Genomic DNA, 19,755 nt, shown 5'->3' with positions numbered 1-19,755 from the left:
ATTTTGTTTTAATGTACAATTTAAAGTGCTTATATTTTAATTTTAAGATTTATATTCTTCAACGAATAATGCACACTCCCCTTCAATGCTTGTGAAATTCAAGATGGTGGATAACAATGTAAACAAACTGCAAATGTAGAGCAAAGATTGAAAAAAAGATGAAGATTGCCGTCTTAGGTTGTGGGATTCTGGGGCCAAAAATAGCAGGTATGTTATTAGGATTTATTATTTTAATATTGCTTGTGGAATTGACCTCGAACTAAGCAATAAATGTATTCAAAACCTAAACGCACGTCCTGGGATCATTATGATTATTGCAGATGTATTGGTCCAAAATATCTGACGTTTTCCTGGCTTTTTAAAACGATTTTGATATTTTACTCCCCTTGCAACTAAACTATCAAAATCGTTAAAAAAGATCAGTAAAATATAAGATATTTCGGACTAGGTCTATATATGATTATTTGTCAATATGTGGTATCAATACGCTAGGTCCAATATGTTAACCATCTTTATTTGATTCTTGGCAGCCTTTTTTCTTTGTTTAATGATACCACACACACGTGTGTTGTAAAAACTATAGAATGCCAGAACAAGATCGATGCCTGAGAAAGTTGCACCAGCTTAATTACTGCTAGTATCAGAGACATAAAAAACATGTTTTGTCTCTGCTGCTAGGCTATCAAGCCCTGAAAAATACATTTCTATAGACAATAGAGAGGTTAAGCATTTGAACATGTACGTGTATGAGTAAGTGTAATAAGGGGAATCCCCTAGTTAAATGTGTATTACGTCATAATTTCTGCATACTGCGTAAATCTACAAGTTGTACAAAACGTGTAGAATCAAAAGTACACGGAGGTGAAAACTTGTAGTATTTAAAGATAAAAATATGGACTTTGTGTCTATCAAGCATTATTTTAATTAAAGCAGACGATAAATTGAGGACGACTGTGCTTTGGTTTCATCAAATTTAGAGAATAGTTTCATAAACAGTGAGAGTAAACTGAACATGTTGAAAATATTAAATCCAATGATTTTACACGTTTGCTTACACGTATAGATTATTAAATGTACACCGAATTTTGGTACGTGTACGTGTAAACATATTTGTAGCTCCACACGTACCCGTAGACGTACGCGTTCAAATGCTTAACCTCTCTAATATCACCCAAACTTCTCTGGTTCTATGTTGCAAACTCACACTGCAATATTTTTCATTGATAAAGTTTCATTCTCAAATGCTGAAACCCTCTAGGTGAGCTAGCCTACCATGGTCATCGAGTGAAGATATGGGACGTCAGCATCCCAGCACTGAACGCTGTATATAACATTATAGAAGACGACAAGAAGCAACTGAGGGAGGATGGACTTCTTTTCCAGAAGAACTTTGTGGTGAGTGAAGCAAATTAATTAAAAAAGGCCAGTACCTGTACATGTATACATTAAGATTGTAACAAGCGTTTCAATTTCTTCTATTTATAAAGTATTATGCAGTCCAGTATGCAATTTAATAAAAGTATTTATTTTCAAAAGACTAGTACACTTCGTCTAGTACATGTAGATGAATTACAGAATATTGGTTGCATGACAGGAAATGATACAATATATAAATTATAATTTTGAGCAGGGCCAGGTTATGTGCATGAGTCGTTTGGAAGAAACTGTAAATGACGCTGACTTTATTTTTGAGGCTGTGAAGGAGGATATGGAGATCAAGAAAGATCTTTTAGAGAGTAAGTATCAACAATGCTGATAATGTTTGTACACTGATTTGGGGCCCATTATGAATTGCATTAATTGCTCTCTATACTGGAGATTTGTGTAAAAATCTTTGACTGTCATCCCAGAGAGTTCTTTAGTATTTTTAGTTATTACTAGATTGATGAACAGGTCAGCTTTATATGTGACGAAATCTAATAGAAGAGTGCATGATTAAAGGAACAATTGTTGGAATTTGTACCATACTATTTACGTTTTGTTATGTACAGGGAGTTTGACTTAGGGTACTTGAATGTTTGGATTGTATATTTATGATAAGTTTATGTTAATGATGATTAACCCTGGGCCTTGTAGGAGTGTCTCACCTATGTCGAGGTGACACAGTGATTGGCAGTTGCACACTGCGACTCAAGATTGATGATGTCATGGCTGGAGTAATGAACAAGGAGGTGAGGAGGACTCTGATTAGCACATCCTCCATTCAGGAAAAATTCTTTCTTTCTCGTCATTTTACAAAACAGTCTGGCAACAATTCATTTTAAGAAGCCATGAGAATTCAAACTCTTTTACTGCTTTTCTCATTTCTTATAATTTTGATTAAAACAGAAAATTTTGGAATTACTGGTATGGAAACTATGTTTCCATTCCTGGAATGTCTTCAAGAAAAAGCATGACTTTTTGTTTCACTTTTGGACTTGTTTTATTGTAGAGATCTCTTGGACTGAGATTTCTCTATCCAGTGTACTACATTCCTGAGGTTGAAATCAATCCGGCCAGCTTTACTTCACAAAAATCAATGCAACGAGGTATTTAAAAATATGCTTTGAAAAATAAGGTATGGTGTAAGAATTTTTTGTTGGTGAAATATTTTGTTTCCTTTAGTATTTTAAGTACATGTATTATCTTACACATTCAGCCTTATTTGTTTAAATTGATTTTGATGAGTAGCAGAGCCAAAGTTAAGTTTTAGTGTTGTAGGGAGTTTAAAATCTAATATACATGTATTCAAAAATTGAATCACTGATTACAAGTTTGTTTGTGTATTATAGTTCGCTTGATGTTAGAAAAGATGGGGAAGACATTGTTTTTTCGATCTGGAAATCATCCTTTGATTTTGTCTGAAGAACAGAGAGAAGAAAGGAAAGCTTGTAAGTGAAGGATGGACAGACAGACAGATGGACAGATATCTCATGCTTTTGTATCCCTTGATGGGAAATATATGCATGTTCTTAGTTTATTTTTAGTAATTTATTATATTTACACAATACACATACACTTATATAAATACTGATATGCGTGTACATCCTTTGTGTTATTATGGTTGACTATTATTGATGTCCTCTGTTTGATCAGTTCTTTATTGCCTTGTTTCCTGTATATAGTGAGGGCAGAGCAGCTCCTGAGTTCATCCGGAATTCCCTGCATGTTTGAGAAGAAGATCCCAGTGTTGTCCCACGAGGGTAATACTGCCCCAGTGAAGGAGTCTCGGCGTGACCCAACGCCAGTCGACACAGAGTGTGGGATCTGTATGAACAGAGTGCGAGACTGTCTGCTGTGTCCCTGTCATCACATGATCACCTGCTATGAGTGCTCCAAAATGTTACATAACCGACGGGACGGGTGTCCTATCTGTAGAAAGGACATCACAGAGGTCATTCGAGTTTACCATTCCTAATGCTGTGCTATTCCAGCCATAATGCTATGCTTGTATTGGGAATCCCAGAGATTAAATTTTTTAATTTACTTTTTTTTTTTAAATTTTAGTTTATGAAATACATGTAATGTTTTATACATTTATTTTTAATATTTAGTGGGAGGGGAAAGAGATAAATGACCTGCATGTTCGGTTAGGAGGGTTCAGGGGTCAGACATATATTTTTATAACACCAAATTATATGTACCGGTACCAATTATATATATTTGTCTAGTCTAAGGGGCATTGTGACAGGTAGATAATTAGTGAAGTCTAGCTTTCTATATGTGTATTTCTATGACCTTTTACTGGCCTGACTACTGTTTAAAGGAATTTAGAGGCAAAATTATAAATATTCTTGCTTTTATTTCAGACACTTATTAATCATTTATTGGTTTTTTCTTAGTATAGTATACATGTAATACTATCTGTATGTTGTCATGAAAAAAACTAAAGACCCACCTGTACTGTGTCACATGTATATTACGGCTGTTTTACAGAACTTTCGATCCCAATATAGAGTCTTTCACAAGCACTTTGTACATGTATCTTATTGTTGCATTTATTTATTAAATATGTTTTTATTTAAAAATGTATCAAATATTTGTTATATGTCTATGTAAGATTCATCAAACTTCACCAATAGACTGGGATCCCTTCTCTTCAAAAAGAGGGTGAATGTTTGATACAGGAAAGAAATGCAAACTAAATTAGACATGTATAAAAACATGAACGTAATCATTGAAAGACAGTCTAGGTTAGATGAATATGTAACGGGAAAGACAACCCTTGACAGCCATTACAGAAATCGAGGTTCATGAAAATATGGAAGTCTGAAAAATCTCTGCAAGAGACAGCACTCTTTATTTATTAAAAAAATAGACTCTGAAATAACGAGGCAATTCTAGAAAATTCGTAAATTTTGTCCAAGTAGGAACTACCTTGGCAGTAAATCCTGCGAATTTTCGTGAGAAGGAATAGCACGTTTCATGTTCACGCCGTCAGAGAAATTTGATGTGTATGTTTCATGTTGTTATACATAACATGAGCTGTTATTAGGGTCTTTAACATACCTACTTTCACATACATGTCAGCGTTTTGTTCATGTTTTTCTAAAAAGAACTTTAAAGAACGAGTAAGATTTTTTTCATCTTGTTTTGTAACAAGTATCGTTACTGCAGTAACTTCCTTTTCTACAGTCGGTCCACTCACTGCATGGTTGTTTGTCTTTTAGCTTGACAATAGTCTTAATTTTTGTCTGTGACGTCTACCAGTTTCCAATATATATACACACAGACACAGACACACACACACACTTAAACATCTTTCCTACTGACATACGTGTGTATTACCCTGATTCCCGTGGATCAGTACAACCAAATGTCAGAGTATCTACAGTCTGACACTGATCTTATCAGAAACTAATAAGAACTAATAGACGTGTATTAAATGTATTGGAACTTGAGTATATTTATTAATAATAATAGATATATAAAACATGTATAATAAAAACAAATGAATATTAATAATTACATATGTACAAGATTATATAAACAATTGAACACTTCCCGAAACCAAGCCTTTTTTTTTATTATTTACACGCGAGTACCGTGTATTTTACACGTGTACTTCACGTGCATGACAGATGTGTGTTATGTATTACATACATAGAGCAGCACTTGATACTCATTCGCTAAAGATACACAGTGACTTTGTCATTAACTCATTTTCGGTAATCTCTTTCTACTTTTATTTACAATAAATAGTTACAGGGATATAGATGGATGATAATTGCATATATTGGACGACGAAATACAAACATGTACTGTGTGTTATTAAAATATATCTATAAAATTATTCAATTTATACAAAATCAAACAGTGCATAAGTATATGAATCGTTATTTAAAACTTAAAAAGATAAACATGAATATAAAAAATATATTGATCATAAACTACTGGCGTAATAAAGGGGCGATAACTGTTTTGATCTTAAAAAGCACCTTTGCTGGAAACAACTGCAATACACAGAGTCAGAGGGGAATACCCAAACATATGCGATAATTCACTGTGAAATATAAAAATTAGTGTGTAAAATATTCAAAATGCTTGTAACAACGATAAGATATGTTTATTAAAAATTACAAAAATCAATCTATTTAAAAAGTCACGGTAAAACTTAAAACATTTCAATTCATAAAGTCGCAGTTTTTCCAGATATGTTGAATTTGAATAAATAAAAGAAACGCTAAAACTGCAGCTATCTAAACTTTTAAACATGATATGAATATTAGGAACACTTAATTAAGTTAACAGTCCTCTTCATCGCCCACAGTTATGTCCCCTGAAAGAGAGAACGGCCCGTTTCCCTCGGGGGTGGATGATGTAGGATCACGTGATAGGTTAGAGGTAGATATGTTTGTGGGGGTTTTGACCGGAGTGGACTCGCGCGAGGAGTTTCCCCCGTTCTGGTCGCTGTGTTTACTGAGGTAGGGGGGTGGAGTGCCGGACTCCCCACTCCAGGAGTCGGGTATCGACTGTTGGGACCCTGAATTGTCTGAAGACAGATTGGCGAGGTTTTCTCGAGCACCGAACATCTTGGCTTTCTTCAGCAGTCCGTTTTTGTTATTGCTGTTGAGGCTTTCCTCTGATGAGTTGAACGTTTCTTTGTCTTCCTCCTGAGAAATGATGCTTTCGTCATTGTCTATAGAATTATGGTCCATCCAGTCGCTGGAATCGTCCTGCGGAAGTTCCGAGAACGACCCGGCGCGGACTAGTCGCTTCCCGGACCAACTCAGGGAGCTGTCCGACATAGCTTTCTTTGCCAGGTTGTCTTCACAAGATTTAGTCCTGGCCACATTACCCCCCTCGGAATCCTCCGAGAGCCGAGACAGCACCGTATTACCCGATAAAACGTCATCACGAACCTCGAACGCCACACCCTGTTTCACAGCCCCCCTAGAATTCTGTTTTAACTTTTTCTCTATGTCATTGAGCTCCATCATGGATATGTCGTACGACATTCCGCTTTGTCCTTCTTTGGTGTTCCGTTTTGGGTAGGGAGTTGAGAATAAATCGTTATTGTTGTTCATGTTCAGATTGAACTCCACACTTGTGACGGTGGTGTTTGGGGAATCCCCCTGCTGCGACTGATGGTGCTCCACGGTGGATGTTGAAGTGTTCCCAGAGTCATTGAAGTAGCGTAGAATGGAGGATTCTAGCTCGCCTTTTTTCAGATGTACAGGAGTGATGACGTCCTCGTCTACAGAGGGTGTGTCCTCCGGGGTCTGGGGCCTGAATGTCCCCTCCATGTCCGACAAGCTGTAATCCACTAATGTCCTACTGGCCTCCCTCGGAGACTCCATTGAATCATCCACACTGTTGGTTGTAATATCCAGGGACGATAACTGAATTTTGTCCGATGATATGTGTATATTTCTGTCTGATTTCTGAGGACTGATGAGGTCCTCGAACACTTCGGAGTCACTTTGACTTGGTGCTGCATTGTTCGTCTTTGACATTGACACAGATATATGGTCCTCCACTATATCCGGCATGGTGTCTCTTGGAGACATCTGACCATCGCCTGATTCCTCAAAGGAAGACAGACTGGAAGATTCACTGGAGGATTTCTTTTTCTTTCGTTCCGGTTTGATGGGACTGGGTGATTTCGGTTCCGCCTCAGTGACCGTGCTGTCGGACTTGAAGGACACGTCTGCTAATGCTGCCTCGTTGCCTTCCGTTACACTGGAATCTAGCTCAGGATTAAGCTTAGTTTCCGGGTCTTCATAGGATAAACGTATCATGTCTAATTTGTCTTGTTCATTCAGATTATCAAACACAGATGAAAACTGCATCCTTTCAGTCGCAGAACTGGGCGAGGACACCGTACCATCTACACTGTCATTGAACTCGAGGGGTGGGGGAGGGATGGATGGTTGCGGGGGTGGGGTATCATCGTCATCATCCGCTCCAATGGGTGGAGGAACCAGGCGGGTCAGCGGCTGCTTCTCCACCGGACTGGCGCCCTGCTCCACATCGGCTGTGATGTGGATTTCCGGCGAACTATTGGAACTACTTTTACCTTCTGTGTCTACATCCACGCGGAGGGATTGTTGGACGCTGGGTCGAGCCTCCTTTGACTGCCGCATTTCACTCATGCTTCTTTTGGGTGTGTAGACCGGCTCTCGGTTGATCTTGAGCAGTGTGTCCATGGACTGACTGCGGTACAGGGGGTGGCTCAGGATGACCTTCTGATGCCCTCCACGCCTCTCACGCGCCTTGGACGGGCGCTCTTTTTGGAGCGTGATTTTGACCGGGTACGGGGAGGCGTAGCTGAGAATGGTAAGGGCGTCCTCATATACCATGTTCTCAAAGGATACAGTCACACTTAGAATGCGGTCCCCTGAAAATTAAATACAGAGTCATTTTCTATACGTTCACAAGTTCTTGCAAGTGGAAACATTCGTTTTTTCAATCAGTTATTTAGATTAATGTGATAATAACTTTATTGTTGAATTGTTGCTCACAAATTCTGGAACAAGTGCATTATGTACAGTTACGAGTTTAGTTTGTTTGTAATGATTTGTCAGCCTGTCAGCAATACATCAACATCTCGTATAGATCCTTAAGATGAATTAGAAAAAGAATTCTCTTTTTAACCTTATGCATAATTTATCTTTTTATACTTTTTTTTATCCTAGAAAAAAAGCTAAGTTTATTTGTTTTAATAATTGTCCACCAACATTAAATTAACTGGATGAAATTTACGACTTAATGTGTGTGGTATAAAATTCTATTCTCATTAACAGAACAGGAAATGGCCTTCCGAATTAATTAATGTAGATTGTTTCTCTCTAGGTGAAATATCTCCTTTTCTCTCTGAGTGACTATTATAAATCTACTCAATTAAAATCTCTTCACCTAGAGTGCGACTAATATGGATGTTGTGGTTCCGGTCTGGGTTTGCATTCATTCGCCTTCATTACCAAGCATATGGACCGATCGTTTCCCTAGCTATAGTTGTATATCTGTAGTTGGACTAAGTCGGAATACTTAATAATTGTGTTTACATCAATTTAAAATATTTTCTGAGGTCCCAACTATCTCTACCCCTCCCACCCCTCCACCCCCTAATACACCACACAGTGCCAGACTTGCAGATGAGTAGATACTGACCGACGTGGACTTTTCCGGACTCCACCGCTGGACCACGGTTGTGGACCTGGCTGACAAATATGCCGTCCCTCATACTTCCGGCGATATTGAAGCCCAGTCCGATGAAGTCTTGACTGTGGAGCCATGTACTGGTGATTTCAGGGTCCTAGAATTACAAACATTCAACCAACATTGATACAAAACGTCTGTCCTTCTTAACATGTATATCGTGTATTTGTAGGCTAAACACAGAATGCTCTTATTTTTTAATTATATCTGGTTTAAAAAAACTGACAAGTTTTAACGATGGTAAAAATTTCTATAATTAAAAGAGTGAAACTAAATCTTCCCTGCATTATTAAACAAGTATCTGTATCTAGGCCATTAGACGAGTCGAAAATGAATTTCAAGCGAAATATGCCAATATTCTTAATCATATAATTGCTTTATAATAATATAATAATTTGTTATACTCATGATATTATTATTATTTTTTTTTAAAGAATGCATATGCCCCCTGAGGGCCCTTGATTGGTGAATAAATAAATATATATATAACCATTTCTAGGAATAACGAAGCATTATCATTATTTTTATTAATTTATCAGTTCAAAATAGAACTCCCATTAAAACGTTTCCTATTTCTGTTCAAATAAACAACTGCATTGTTTTTCATTTGATCGATGATTAGTTTGTTATGTTTTTATAGCCGGCCTTTGTCTGTGTATAGTTTTGTCTGATTTACTAGGGTCCATGTAGATTATTGACAACTGCCAGCATTATATTCGATCAACAGTTGATAGGTGTTGAGATTGGCGCCATCTTACAGCGCTATAGGTCACGGCACCATCTGGCAGCGACAAACCACCGACCCAAGAGGACAGTCAAATAAGCAGTAAACCTCTGTCAGTGGACACCGAGAGACACTGCATCCCTCTTCTAGTCCATTAATGAAGCCACTGGGTACCACACACTGTATGTACACGTACAAGTTAATTGAGTGTGTAGAGCCAGGGCATCTCTTCTGGAAACTGGTGATACAAGGCATGTAGCATCCCCCATCCAATGCAATACTTGGATCATAAATAGGGGGACATCATATTATTTAAGCATTAGTAGAAGAAACGTTTAAAACAAGGATGAACAAACACAAGTGACTTAAAGGCTGGCATTGAAACTAAAGATCGACATTATCATCAACTGCTATTGTAGAAGAAAGTCTTGCATACAATTAAGTGACTTGAAGTTGTGTAGAATTAAGCTAGGATACCAGTAGAAGAAAATCTTGCGGCAACTGAACAATGAGCACTGATTTGAGGGTTAGTGGGGATTTGTTCTCCCCAGGACAGGGACTATAAACATCATTGTCGTCATTTGTAAATTATTAAATAGGCGCTGAATAGCAGGATTAAAGCAATACGATTACTCCAATGGGCCTGATAAATAGGAAATAAGCGTCCTTATCGCCTGATGCCGGTGGCTGTCACTGATACCTGGTCATTGTGTGTTCATTGTGGAGAGCTTGGCGTAGTATAACCCCACTCAATCCGGCGAGGGGCTGATATACACTACAGCTGATTACGTATATTTGGATGGTTTGTTTACCTGAGTGATATTGACACAACACTTGAGTGTATCTCCATCATTAAATAGACATATACCAGCTATCTACACCACACGTATATATATATTTACACCATTCAGACCGCCCAACAAACACAGTCCATTCATATCGAACGCCCTCCGATGCCTGACCCCCTGAGGACCAGGCTTATCTCTCATCATTAGTGAGTGGTCATTGGCTCCATTAAAACGGCATTATTGCCCCTAATAAACAGGCGTGATGTGGGGACATCAGAAAATAAACACGAGAATTAAACTGAATCACTACATGTTTCACACACCCATAACCGTCCCTCCGCCCATCGTAAACCTGCCTCAGTCCGTGTTACCCCGGCCCGCTGCAGTGATCAGCTGACACAATAACCATGACAACTCCGGAAATTTAACAGTACTAGTCATGTCGTTTTCTTTATGTAAATACACGTACTATGTATATGTATAGATGGGACGACTTCGTAAGTGATATACGACTTTGAACTATCATGGGTTTGTTTTGTTTTTTTTACTGAGAGTCTTCTGTTGATCAATAGGTTTGCCGAGGGGGGATGAATAATGCAGACTTCACACAGTTCACCTACTGAATAAGTTACACGATTTCTGTAAATCTGATTCATTAATAGGTCCCTGCTTTATCTGATTTCTTTAATTTATAGCAATTATTTACGTTAGTTTTTTTTTTACCTGAATTGAACAGAATATACTGAACAAGTTTTTATACCGATCACCTCTAACGTACAAGACTATTCGGGTTATTTTATATCCACGTATAATGATAAAGCAACATTAACAGTTACACCTATCATTCAGAGGTCAAGGTCAGTTTATACCTACCATACAGAGGTCGTCCAATGACCCGTGTGACCCCGGTTTCGGAGGGAGGTCAGACTTTGAGATGGGAGACCAGGACTTTTTTGGGGACGAGGATCTGTTCTCCGTGGGGGTCTTGTTCTAAAGACAAAAGCCATATACATATTAGATATTATTTTCATCATATATCACAGAAATTTTAACGTAAAACGATTAATCGAACCAATATTTCTATTTATACATGTATTCATAAGTTATCGTTAATACTAGTAGTAATGTTTTGTTTTATATTAGTTATTGATAATAATAATTTGTTTTCTGTTTACCAGTTACCAACAAACATTGTATTTTGTTTGTGTAAAAGTCACTGATAATCGTTACATTAATTTGTGTAAGTTACAGATAATCGTAATATTTTGTTATATATAACTTATCGATTATCGTTATATAGTTTTTGTTAAGTATAATTTATAGATAATCGTTATATTTTGTTAGGTATAACTTATCGATAATCGTATATTTTGTTATGCATATGTTATCGAAAATCGCAACAATTTGTTTGTGCGAGTTACCGATAATCGCAATATTTTGTTTAAGTCAATGCAAGTGTTTCTTTTGTTTCAATCTATCGGTGCACTTTTAATCATCAATACAAGTATTTTTTGTTGCATCTTAGCTACATGTATTGTACCGTAATAACAGAATTACCTTAAAAACGAACATAATACATTTACATGTGTAACGAATGGACGCTTGCTATTACAATGTGATAGAACATTCTTTCTAGGACAAGGGAACACAGATAATTTACACACATTAGATTTGTATTCATACAATGAAGAGTTCATTCGTTCTTATGGTGTATGTAGCATGCTCTCGGGCACAGTTTTCCCTTCATAGTTCGGTAGGCCTATATTATCTTCTTTAGTTGACTCTCGTTTTATTCATCTCTAAATCATTATATTGATTAGTATAAGATTAAAACTAAGTATTCTGAAATATAATATATTGAACATATACTCTTCATTATAATACATTTCTTAATAATGTCAGTCATTTGTTATTTTCTCATATTTTAAAATATTTAAGCTTTTTAATTTTTGATAAATGAATTTTAGAGTGCACAGGAAGCAATTTATCTTTTTGTGAATTAAGCGTTAAACATTAAATTGTTACTGGGACAATGTTAGCTATACGTTGTTGAATAATATTTTCCTTTTATTTAATATATTTTTCCTGTTACATTTGCAAACGTTATATGCATTTAAATGCCTCCACTTAAGTCCATTAACATTTAAAAGAATGCCGAATATCCCAAATATATCTGATTTCACAGGCAGATACTTTTTTCTCTCACTTTAGAATTTAGATTTGGAGGCACGCCTATATCGTTTGTTGTGGTTCAAACATTAGCTTGGGTGTCACATAAAATCCAACAAAGCAGCATCTTTATGTCAGTCGTAAATTATACACTGTAAAAACTTTAGTTTTTCACATGTATCCGGGAAATTTTCTTATGAAATTTCGACCTCCGTTTTGGGGCGATATTAGATGTTTTAAGAATTATATTTTTTTAAATGTTTTCTCACAATCTTTCACAGTCTAGATAAATTCTATTCATGACTTTCATGTGTGTAAAAGTGTGCAAATGGGCCAGTGTTATAATATATATTTTTCTAAAGGCAATAAAGATACGAGTTTTTCCAATAAAATTGCATGGCAATAAATATAAGCAATTACAGACCCATGGTGCACGTATAACCTGATATTAGGCATGTATCTGTATGTATATGTACCTGTATTCCTGTCTATACAAAGACTCACCTGGTGATTGGGAGAATTCGTGTACTCTCTACACTGTATGTACCCCCCAACACCTGTACAAAGAAAACAAAAAAACATCTTAATATAGTCTAACACTGATGACACTGACATTGTCCATTCAATCATTTACAATTGTATACGGTAATTTAAGAAATATTAGACGAAGTCCAATTATTTCAGAAATTTTACATCACTTATTTTTTCTTTCTTTGAAAAGATTTCCTAACACTGTGGCTTAATGTTTATCTATTGAAACATATTATAAGCAGCGATTTTTTTTTCTCAGAATTCAAAGTGGGGTCAAATTACAAAATTTTAAATACATAAATGAAAATATGCATGCGTGAAGAAAAACGGAGTTTTAACAACCACAAAGTACTGACGGAGACTTTTGTGTGGTGAATTCACAGGGCCTGGCTTAATTGCAAGACAAATTACGGCGAGGTTTAATTGTGTGAATCAATCCACCGACTGCCTAGTCACTGTAATGGTTGTAATGACTGACACTTACAATAACGACGAGCCAAACGGAGATCACTACTTTGTCCGAGGCAGTTCAGGTTGACAGCGCATGTCTGGGGACAAAGATCGAACCTTAGAGGAGAAACCCGTGTGATAATCCAGATCACGGCCAATAAGACAATGATTCCAGCCATTGTCCACCGAAAGCTCCAGAGTGGTGTTTTTAAAATCAAACGTATCTCGGCTTTTGGTTTGAATTTCAATTCTTTTAACGTTTATTGTGTCAAATGAATGGAAAACAAGTTAATTTCAGAAAAAGTCCAATACTGGTAAATTATCATATATCGTCCTATATCATTATTCAGTAGAAAGATTAATATGAAATCATGAATCCTGTCTACATGTATATAAAAGAGGTAGCGGTCTGACACGTAACCAAGGTCTACTAGAACTCAGATATGATTTCTTTCTGACCTGTCTTAAAAATGTAGGTAAAATGTAGGCCATTGATTTTAACCAAACCTCAGCTCTAAAAAGCAATCGCAACGTATTGTTACCGGAGATCATAAACCGAGAATTATTTCTTAGGCAACCGATGGAACATTAAGATAATTTCAATAATATTGGGTGAATATTTAAGCATTGAATCATTATTTTTTGAAAGATGTGGTCTCATAACTGCAACGGTGTGTGCATACAAATTGAATAACGCGCGCTAGCGCGTTATGATAATTTGTTTGCACACACCGTTGCAGTTATGAGACCACATCTTTCAAAAAATAATGATTCAATGCTTATATTTACGTTTTTAAAATATGATTTGTTTATAAAAAGCTCTGACTTATTCAACGAGTAATGCGAAATTAATGGAAGAGCCATTGGAACAGCCGAATTATGCTGACAAAAATAGTGCACAGCGTTTTAAATTCTAATAACACAATTTCATTTTTCTTTCTATGATTTAATGAATTTACTTTTGATACTCTAAGAAATTAATTAATTGAATTCATTTAACTGTCAAAATATGTTTACATCAATGAAATATTAATCAGCGTAAGTATAATATCAGGTCGTGATCCGGTTTGAAGTCGCGAGAAGAGTCAGTTCATGTTCTTCGAGAAATACTGAAGGAATACTGAATGTATTCCTACGCACCAGATTTGGTGATTGGGTCTTCTGTGTTATGCGTAAATATCACTCAAATCATCCAATGCAATTTAATAGAGGGAAAGAAAGTAAATGTAAATATTTTGCAATGGGATGGTATGCCTCAAAGAAAATGGTTGCATGATCGATTTTTACGACTCAAGAAAATGCATTTTTTTTGCATAAACAAACATACACTAGTCAGTTGAACTTCGATGTCTGGTAAACTGATATATATCGAATACAATGGATAATATGTCGAAGTTTTTATTCCAAACCACTTATTTATTTATATTAGCTAATGACAATTTAATAGGTATTGAACCCTCGATGTCTCGAAAAATTGGATATCTCGAAGTTTTTAGACAGTCCTATCTTTCAAGATAAACGGAGTTTGACTGTATTTTAAACAGAAACCAGCTTATAGACGGGTATCATACATTATGCATACCCCCTCCCCTATCACTAATTATCCCTGATCACGTGGCCCCAATCTTCAGCCCTGACGGCCGCATAAAGTAGATGGCACTGTATATAGTATATACTATGGATTACGGCATTCCTTTCTTTCGAGGCTCCGTGGAATGATGGAGGAAAACAAAATGACATAGAACTTGGAGATTTGATAAATTTGTCAACCTTTAATTTGTGTAGCTCATTTTGCACGCCGCCTGAGTTTTATTGCGTGACCATAGCTAAGAGTAAAGATTTGTAAACATTCTTTTGGTTTCTTGTCCGTCAAATGTTTTAACTTCAGGAATGCATGTCAACCATGTTATGACGTGGAAAAAAGGCATGTGAAAGAATGTAAATTTGATTTTACTAGTTAAAACATTCCACAAATTTACAAAACACAGAACTTAGTTAATGGTGTACAAGGTTTAAAACTGTATAATAATTAACAGATCGAGTCCTCTGTAATTAAGTTGTCAAAATGTAACGCTCTCACATAATCCAGCTATCTTCGTCGTTTTGTTACCAGTGGTTCCTGTTAACATCTATTTGTTTAACTTTGTCGCGCTTGTTTATGGAAGCTTTCAGAGCTTCCTTACACTGGGCTGATGTTATCACGGGTAATGGCTATATCAAGTGTACAGAAGCGGCGAGAAACTACCGCGACATTACTGGCCTCTAGTTATCTCTTGGTTTCTCTTTATATGTTGAACAAAAAATATCTCCGATAGCATCAGAGAATGTCTGCGATACTCTAATCCATTGGAGGGTTCCGTCTGTATTTTAACAGCAATCAACGTGTTTCCATCAGGGCCTAAACGTTTGTTTTGCTTCGTCTAACCCAGCATGTTCAGCTCAGTTGGCTTTGGGGTACTTTTTCACGATTAAGTAATGCTTATTAATTGTTCTATGAAATACTTATGTAATCTTTGTTGTGACGGTCAGCTCAATTGATAGGATGGGACGCAACCTGAGGCACAGACTCTGTGATATATTGAATTAATTTATGGATATTTATGAATTTAAGTGGCACAGCTCGGGGTCAATATTTATTAACTATTTCGGTCAGTGCGACCGGTTAATGGTAGTAAAATCATCTGTGAACTGCTAACAAGGGATACAGCTCGAGTCAACGTGATCTCTTTGGGCTCGTAGAAACATTCTCAAAATGACTTAAATCAACACACGCAAAATCTTACCTTGCTCCACCAGGCCCGGGTCTCCCTCCCCGTCAATAAAGGCGGGATTGGCCACACCCTGCTTCCTCTCATCGTGGGTGACGGGGCTCTTGTTTGACTTCAGATCTACAAACCCAGAAATATCGTTACAACAGCCGCATGTTATCAGAGTGCCCGCGCATTATTACCACCGAATAACAATTTGTTCTTATCTCTATATACAACCTTATATGCCATTATGCACTTAAGAAAATCAGAAATATTTCAATCCAAATATACAAGACGTAAGAAAAATTTAGTGACTCAACTTCAAAAGTAGTGATAAACTCATTGACAATCAAAAATTATTAATTAGTAAAAGACAGTAGTAATCCAAAATGATTACTCTAGAGATAGAAATCGCCATTTGCAAAGTGATTTGCTGATAAAAATGTTTAAGTCGATGGGGAGGACATGTTATAGAATGGTGATATTGTGGGGTACGTGGGTGTATTTTAGGTTCAACGAGAGAGAGAGAGAGGGGGGGGGGATTTGGACTCTGTGACCGTTCCTGATTGATCAGACTGGGGTTGATCCTCTCGTCACAGGTATTACAAGCCTGTCCCCGGCCCTGTTGTTTAGCCCTGCTTTGTTTGTCCCTGACTCTGATGGAGAGGATTGTCTGTAGCCGATTTGTCAGTTTGTTGAAGGGACCCTCTTTGAGGACCTAGCTGTAAAGCCGCTTATACAGTTCTGAGTGGACGTAGTGACGAATTGCTTTCTGAAGAATCAAAACCACCATCTTAACGCTCTGTGCGGCGTGGGTTACCCACTGTAGGGTCAGGCCGGTGCACTGAGGTACACAACTCATTCTCATACACAGGTACCCCCAGTTCTTCCCAATAACAGGCGGTTTCTGCTAGGCAATGCACTGAACGAAATTTTATTCAGTCCGTACAATCAATAAATCAGCATTAAATTTAGACCATATTTACACCGTGTCTTGGTCAAATTCTCATGCAACTGCTTCACATTATGGATATATTTTGGGGGGAAAGGGGTGATAGGTTTCATAAGATCTTTTAAAGTGGATAACCCGAATATATATATGGATATTGATTTTATTGGTAAAAGCAAGATGGACGAATAAACGACAGTATGCAAAGACAGCTTGAATAAAGTAATCTTAGTTCTTTATTCTACAGGCGATGAAAGAGTTTTATGTGTGGAACAATCTCGCTGTGACGTTAAATAATTTTACAGTATGACTTTTCAACAGAGTATGTGTCCCACCAGGGGTATCGGGCTTACGATGTTGATAGTCAAGCACGTGGTGCCAGCGTCACACAATGTTCGCCTTGTGTTTCCTAGCTCCGCACGTGCTTCACATCCCGCTTAGCAGGATGTAGTCTGAAAAATAAAAGCAGCACTGTCCGCCAAATATGGACAGTAAAGGAATGACAGAAACACTAATTATAAACAAGAAGTCCATTCATGGACCCAGTACTTATAGATATATACGAGAACTGAAGAAGACCATTCATGAACCCAGTACTTAGATATACAAGTAGTCCATTCATGGACCCAGTACTTAGATATACAAGTATTCCTTTCAAAGGTTATTCTTGGTCTACTCATGGACGCATACTTCTAAAAACTTTAAACCCTATAATGCGTTTATTGCCCGGGGTAGTTTTTTCAATGAGTGGAGACGTCTGTTTTCATTAATAATAAAGAGGTCTTTCAGTGTTCGGGGATTGGACAGGTTCCAATTCACTGACCATCCCACTGTCCGGCGGAATTAAAGCATGGGGACAGAGGTACCATCACTGACCCGATGTCCGGCGGAATATTAAAGCATGGGTGGGAGGGGGGAGGGGTACACCATTACTGACCATCCTACTGTCCGGTGGAATTAAATCATGGGTAAATGGGGGGGGGGGGAAAGGTCATCACTGACCATTATTATGTCCAGCTCCATAAAGGAAACAAATCGAAGAGGAAGGGAGGGGGGGGATCAACAGTGTGACCAAACAGAAAGTTAGGTCGCGTGTAGACTGTATGGAGAAGTTAAAACAATATTTTGTTACAGAAATACTTGGGTTGGGTGGCACTCTCGGTGTTTGTATATAAACCCTGGTTCCTAATTATCAGCGATCTACTACTTTAGTCAATTAAACTGGTCCAGGGACTGACCACGTGTTGTGGATAACATATAAGACGACCTGGTCTGTACAATATACATACTCCACGACAAAAAACTCCTAGCATTCCTGAGCGTTTTATTACCCTCGTGTGACACTAGTGGCTTGTGTCAGGGAACAAGCCTATTCATCATTCAGCGAACGTCTGACTCTGGGCGACGGCAGAATGGGACCCCGTGCCGTCTGATTGCCCCCGCTAGAATGACTTCCCCAGATATTATGTCCTTTGTGAATTTCGATAATTCACACTTCATTAAGCGTGTGTGTGTATTTGATAGGTGACTGTAGGTGTCAAAGTTTAAACACGATGATTTGCACCTGTCCAGATAAAGATAAAATATAAACAATTTACAACAAAGGCAATCGTCCCGTCCACTGGACAACATGGTACAGTGGTGAAATAAGACACCTACACAAGACCAAGGGTCGGGGGCACCCCTAAAGTTGAATGAAACCTCACCTTTCCGTCGTCTCCAGATTAAGAAGAAGATGACTCCAGCGACGATGAAGACGACAGCCAGTGTAGCAAAGATTGTGGCCACGACGATGACTGCGGGGTCGGTCTGGTCCGGACAGGGCTGCTGACCCCTGACCCCCAGGGCCAGGCACCCCAGCAGTAACAGCACCACTCCTACCGAATTCATTCCAGGAATTCCTTCACATTAAAAATCCAGAGCAATAAAATATCACAGTCGCATGGCATCAATTTTGATGTGGATAAAATACGGGGTTCTCTTAAGAAATAAATATTTGAATTGAATGATCTGAGAAGTGTTTGGGATAAGGCCTGCAGTCTGTCACAATGGTGAGCGATGCCTGTCCCGCATTCAGATTAAGCATTCAAAACAACTGTCACTGGAATGTGAAGCGCGGTCATCCATGAGTGATCACTTCACACGGCCACACCAGACTCAGTCGTGGGACGGGCCGAAACAGAAAGTACGCGGACACACTGGGTCCTCGCTGTCAGTCCGAAGCGGTCGCCTGAATAGCTGGCATTCCGAGTGTTTCTACGGTGTAAATATTGATTTGCCAAGGTAGATAAACAGCATTCCAAGATTCCCTCTTACCTGTGTAAAAATAGCTACAGGTGAATAACGACACCGAGCGATTATACCGGGCCACCTTACGGGGCCGACACGCGAATTCTCACTGCTGGAATTTTAAACCTTGGAACTGCTTGGCGTGACGGGATTAATACAATAATAATTACATCAGCCTTGTAATTCTTTGTTAAAACTTTGTTAGATTTTTACGGTCAGATACAATCCATGGATAAAGTTACGCAATAAGATATACAGCCCAATATAAATGCTAGGATATACAAGGACAGGCTGATTGTGTCACTTTTTGGCCGTGGGACACGCCCACCTTGCACCAGGGACATGGATTTGATGACCAGTGACTGTGAGGCGTCAGCGCCCGTGTTAATTATACCAGTCAGCCTGTCACCCCGTACATGCACACAGTGACCAAAAGGCGACAAGACCAGGTATACACCTGCTGAC

General features: G+C 38.0%; 2 protein-coding genes across 3 annotated transcripts; one reads left to right on the top strand and one right to left on the bottom strand.

Annotated features, from left to right (window-relative positions):
- The first annotated feature begins 48 nt into the window (after positions 1-48).
- On the top strand, positions 49-4,008 carry LOC105329039 (3-hydroxybutyryl-CoA dehydrogenase). The gene is made up of 7 exons (XM_011430172.4): positions 49-207; positions 1,259-1,395; positions 1,631-1,736; positions 2,077-2,171; positions 2,432-2,528; positions 2,772-2,870; positions 3,105-4,008. Exons 1-7 carry the CDS (start codon positions 159-161, stop codon positions 3,395-3,397), a joined length of 876 nt encoding a protein of 291 aa, XP_011428474.3. The 5' UTR covers positions 49-158; the 3' UTR covers positions 3,398-4,008.
- An 852-nt stretch (positions 4,009-4,860) lies between these two features.
- LOC105329038 (serine-rich adhesin for platelets) lies at positions 4,861-19,658 on the bottom strand. Of its 2 annotated transcripts, XM_066088568.1 has the most exons (6): positions 18,708-19,658; positions 16,086-16,190; positions 12,826-12,878; positions 11,026-11,142; positions 8,593-8,737; positions 4,861-7,819 (listed from the first exon to the last, which is right to left on the bottom strand). In XM_066088568.1, the coding sequence occupies exons 1-6, from the start codon at positions 18,889-18,891 to the stop codon at positions 5,724-5,726; spliced, it is 2,700 nt and encodes an 899-aa protein (XP_065944640.1). In that variant the 5' UTR covers positions 18,892-19,658; the 3' UTR covers positions 4,861-5,723. The 2 variants fall into 2 exon arrangements, with proteins under 2 accessions (XP_065944640.1, XP_065944641.1); XM_066088569.1 differs by lacking the exons at positions 16,086-16,190; positions 18,708-19,658 and adding an exon at positions 13,337-13,496.
- Between the last annotated feature and the right edge of the window lie 97 nt (positions 19,659-19,755).

Source organism: Magallana gigas, chromosome 6 (assembly GCF_963853765.1).
Source record: "Magallana gigas chromosome 6, xbMagGiga1.1, whole genome shotgun sequence".
Taxonomy (NCBI): domain Eukaryota; kingdom Metazoa; phylum Mollusca; class Bivalvia; order Ostreida; family Ostreidae; genus Magallana; species Magallana gigas.
The sequence above is the reverse complement of the archived record's forward strand: the minus strand, read 5'-3'. Positions and strand labels throughout refer to the sequence as shown.

Bases quoted from the DNA above. Each gene is read 5' to 3' on its own strand.
- LOC105329039 (XM_011430172.4), top strand. From the start codon at position 159: ATGAAGATTGCCGTCTTAGGTTGTGGGATTCTGGGGCCAAAAATAGCA. The intron at 208-1,258 runs GTATGTTATTAG...GAAACCCTCTAG, and splicing joins TCTGGGGCCAAAAATAGCAG to GTGAGCTAGCCTACCATGGT. The intron at 1,737-2,076 runs GTAAGTATCAAC...TGGGCCTTGTAG, and splicing joins CAAGAAAGATCTTTTAGAGA to GAGTGTCTCACCTATGTCGA.
- LOC105329038 (XM_066088568.1), bottom strand. From the start codon at position 18,891: ATGAATTCGGTAGGAGTGGTGCTGTTACTGCTGGGGTGCCTGGCCCTG. The intron at 11,143-12,825 runs GTGAGTCTTTGT...TTTTGTCTTTAG, and splicing joins CGAATTCTCCCAATCACCAG to AACAAGACCCCCACGGAGAA. The intron at 7,820-8,592 runs GTCAGTATCTAC...TTTAATTTTCAG, and splicing joins GTCCGGAAAAGTCCACGTCG to GGGACCGCATTCTAAGTGTG.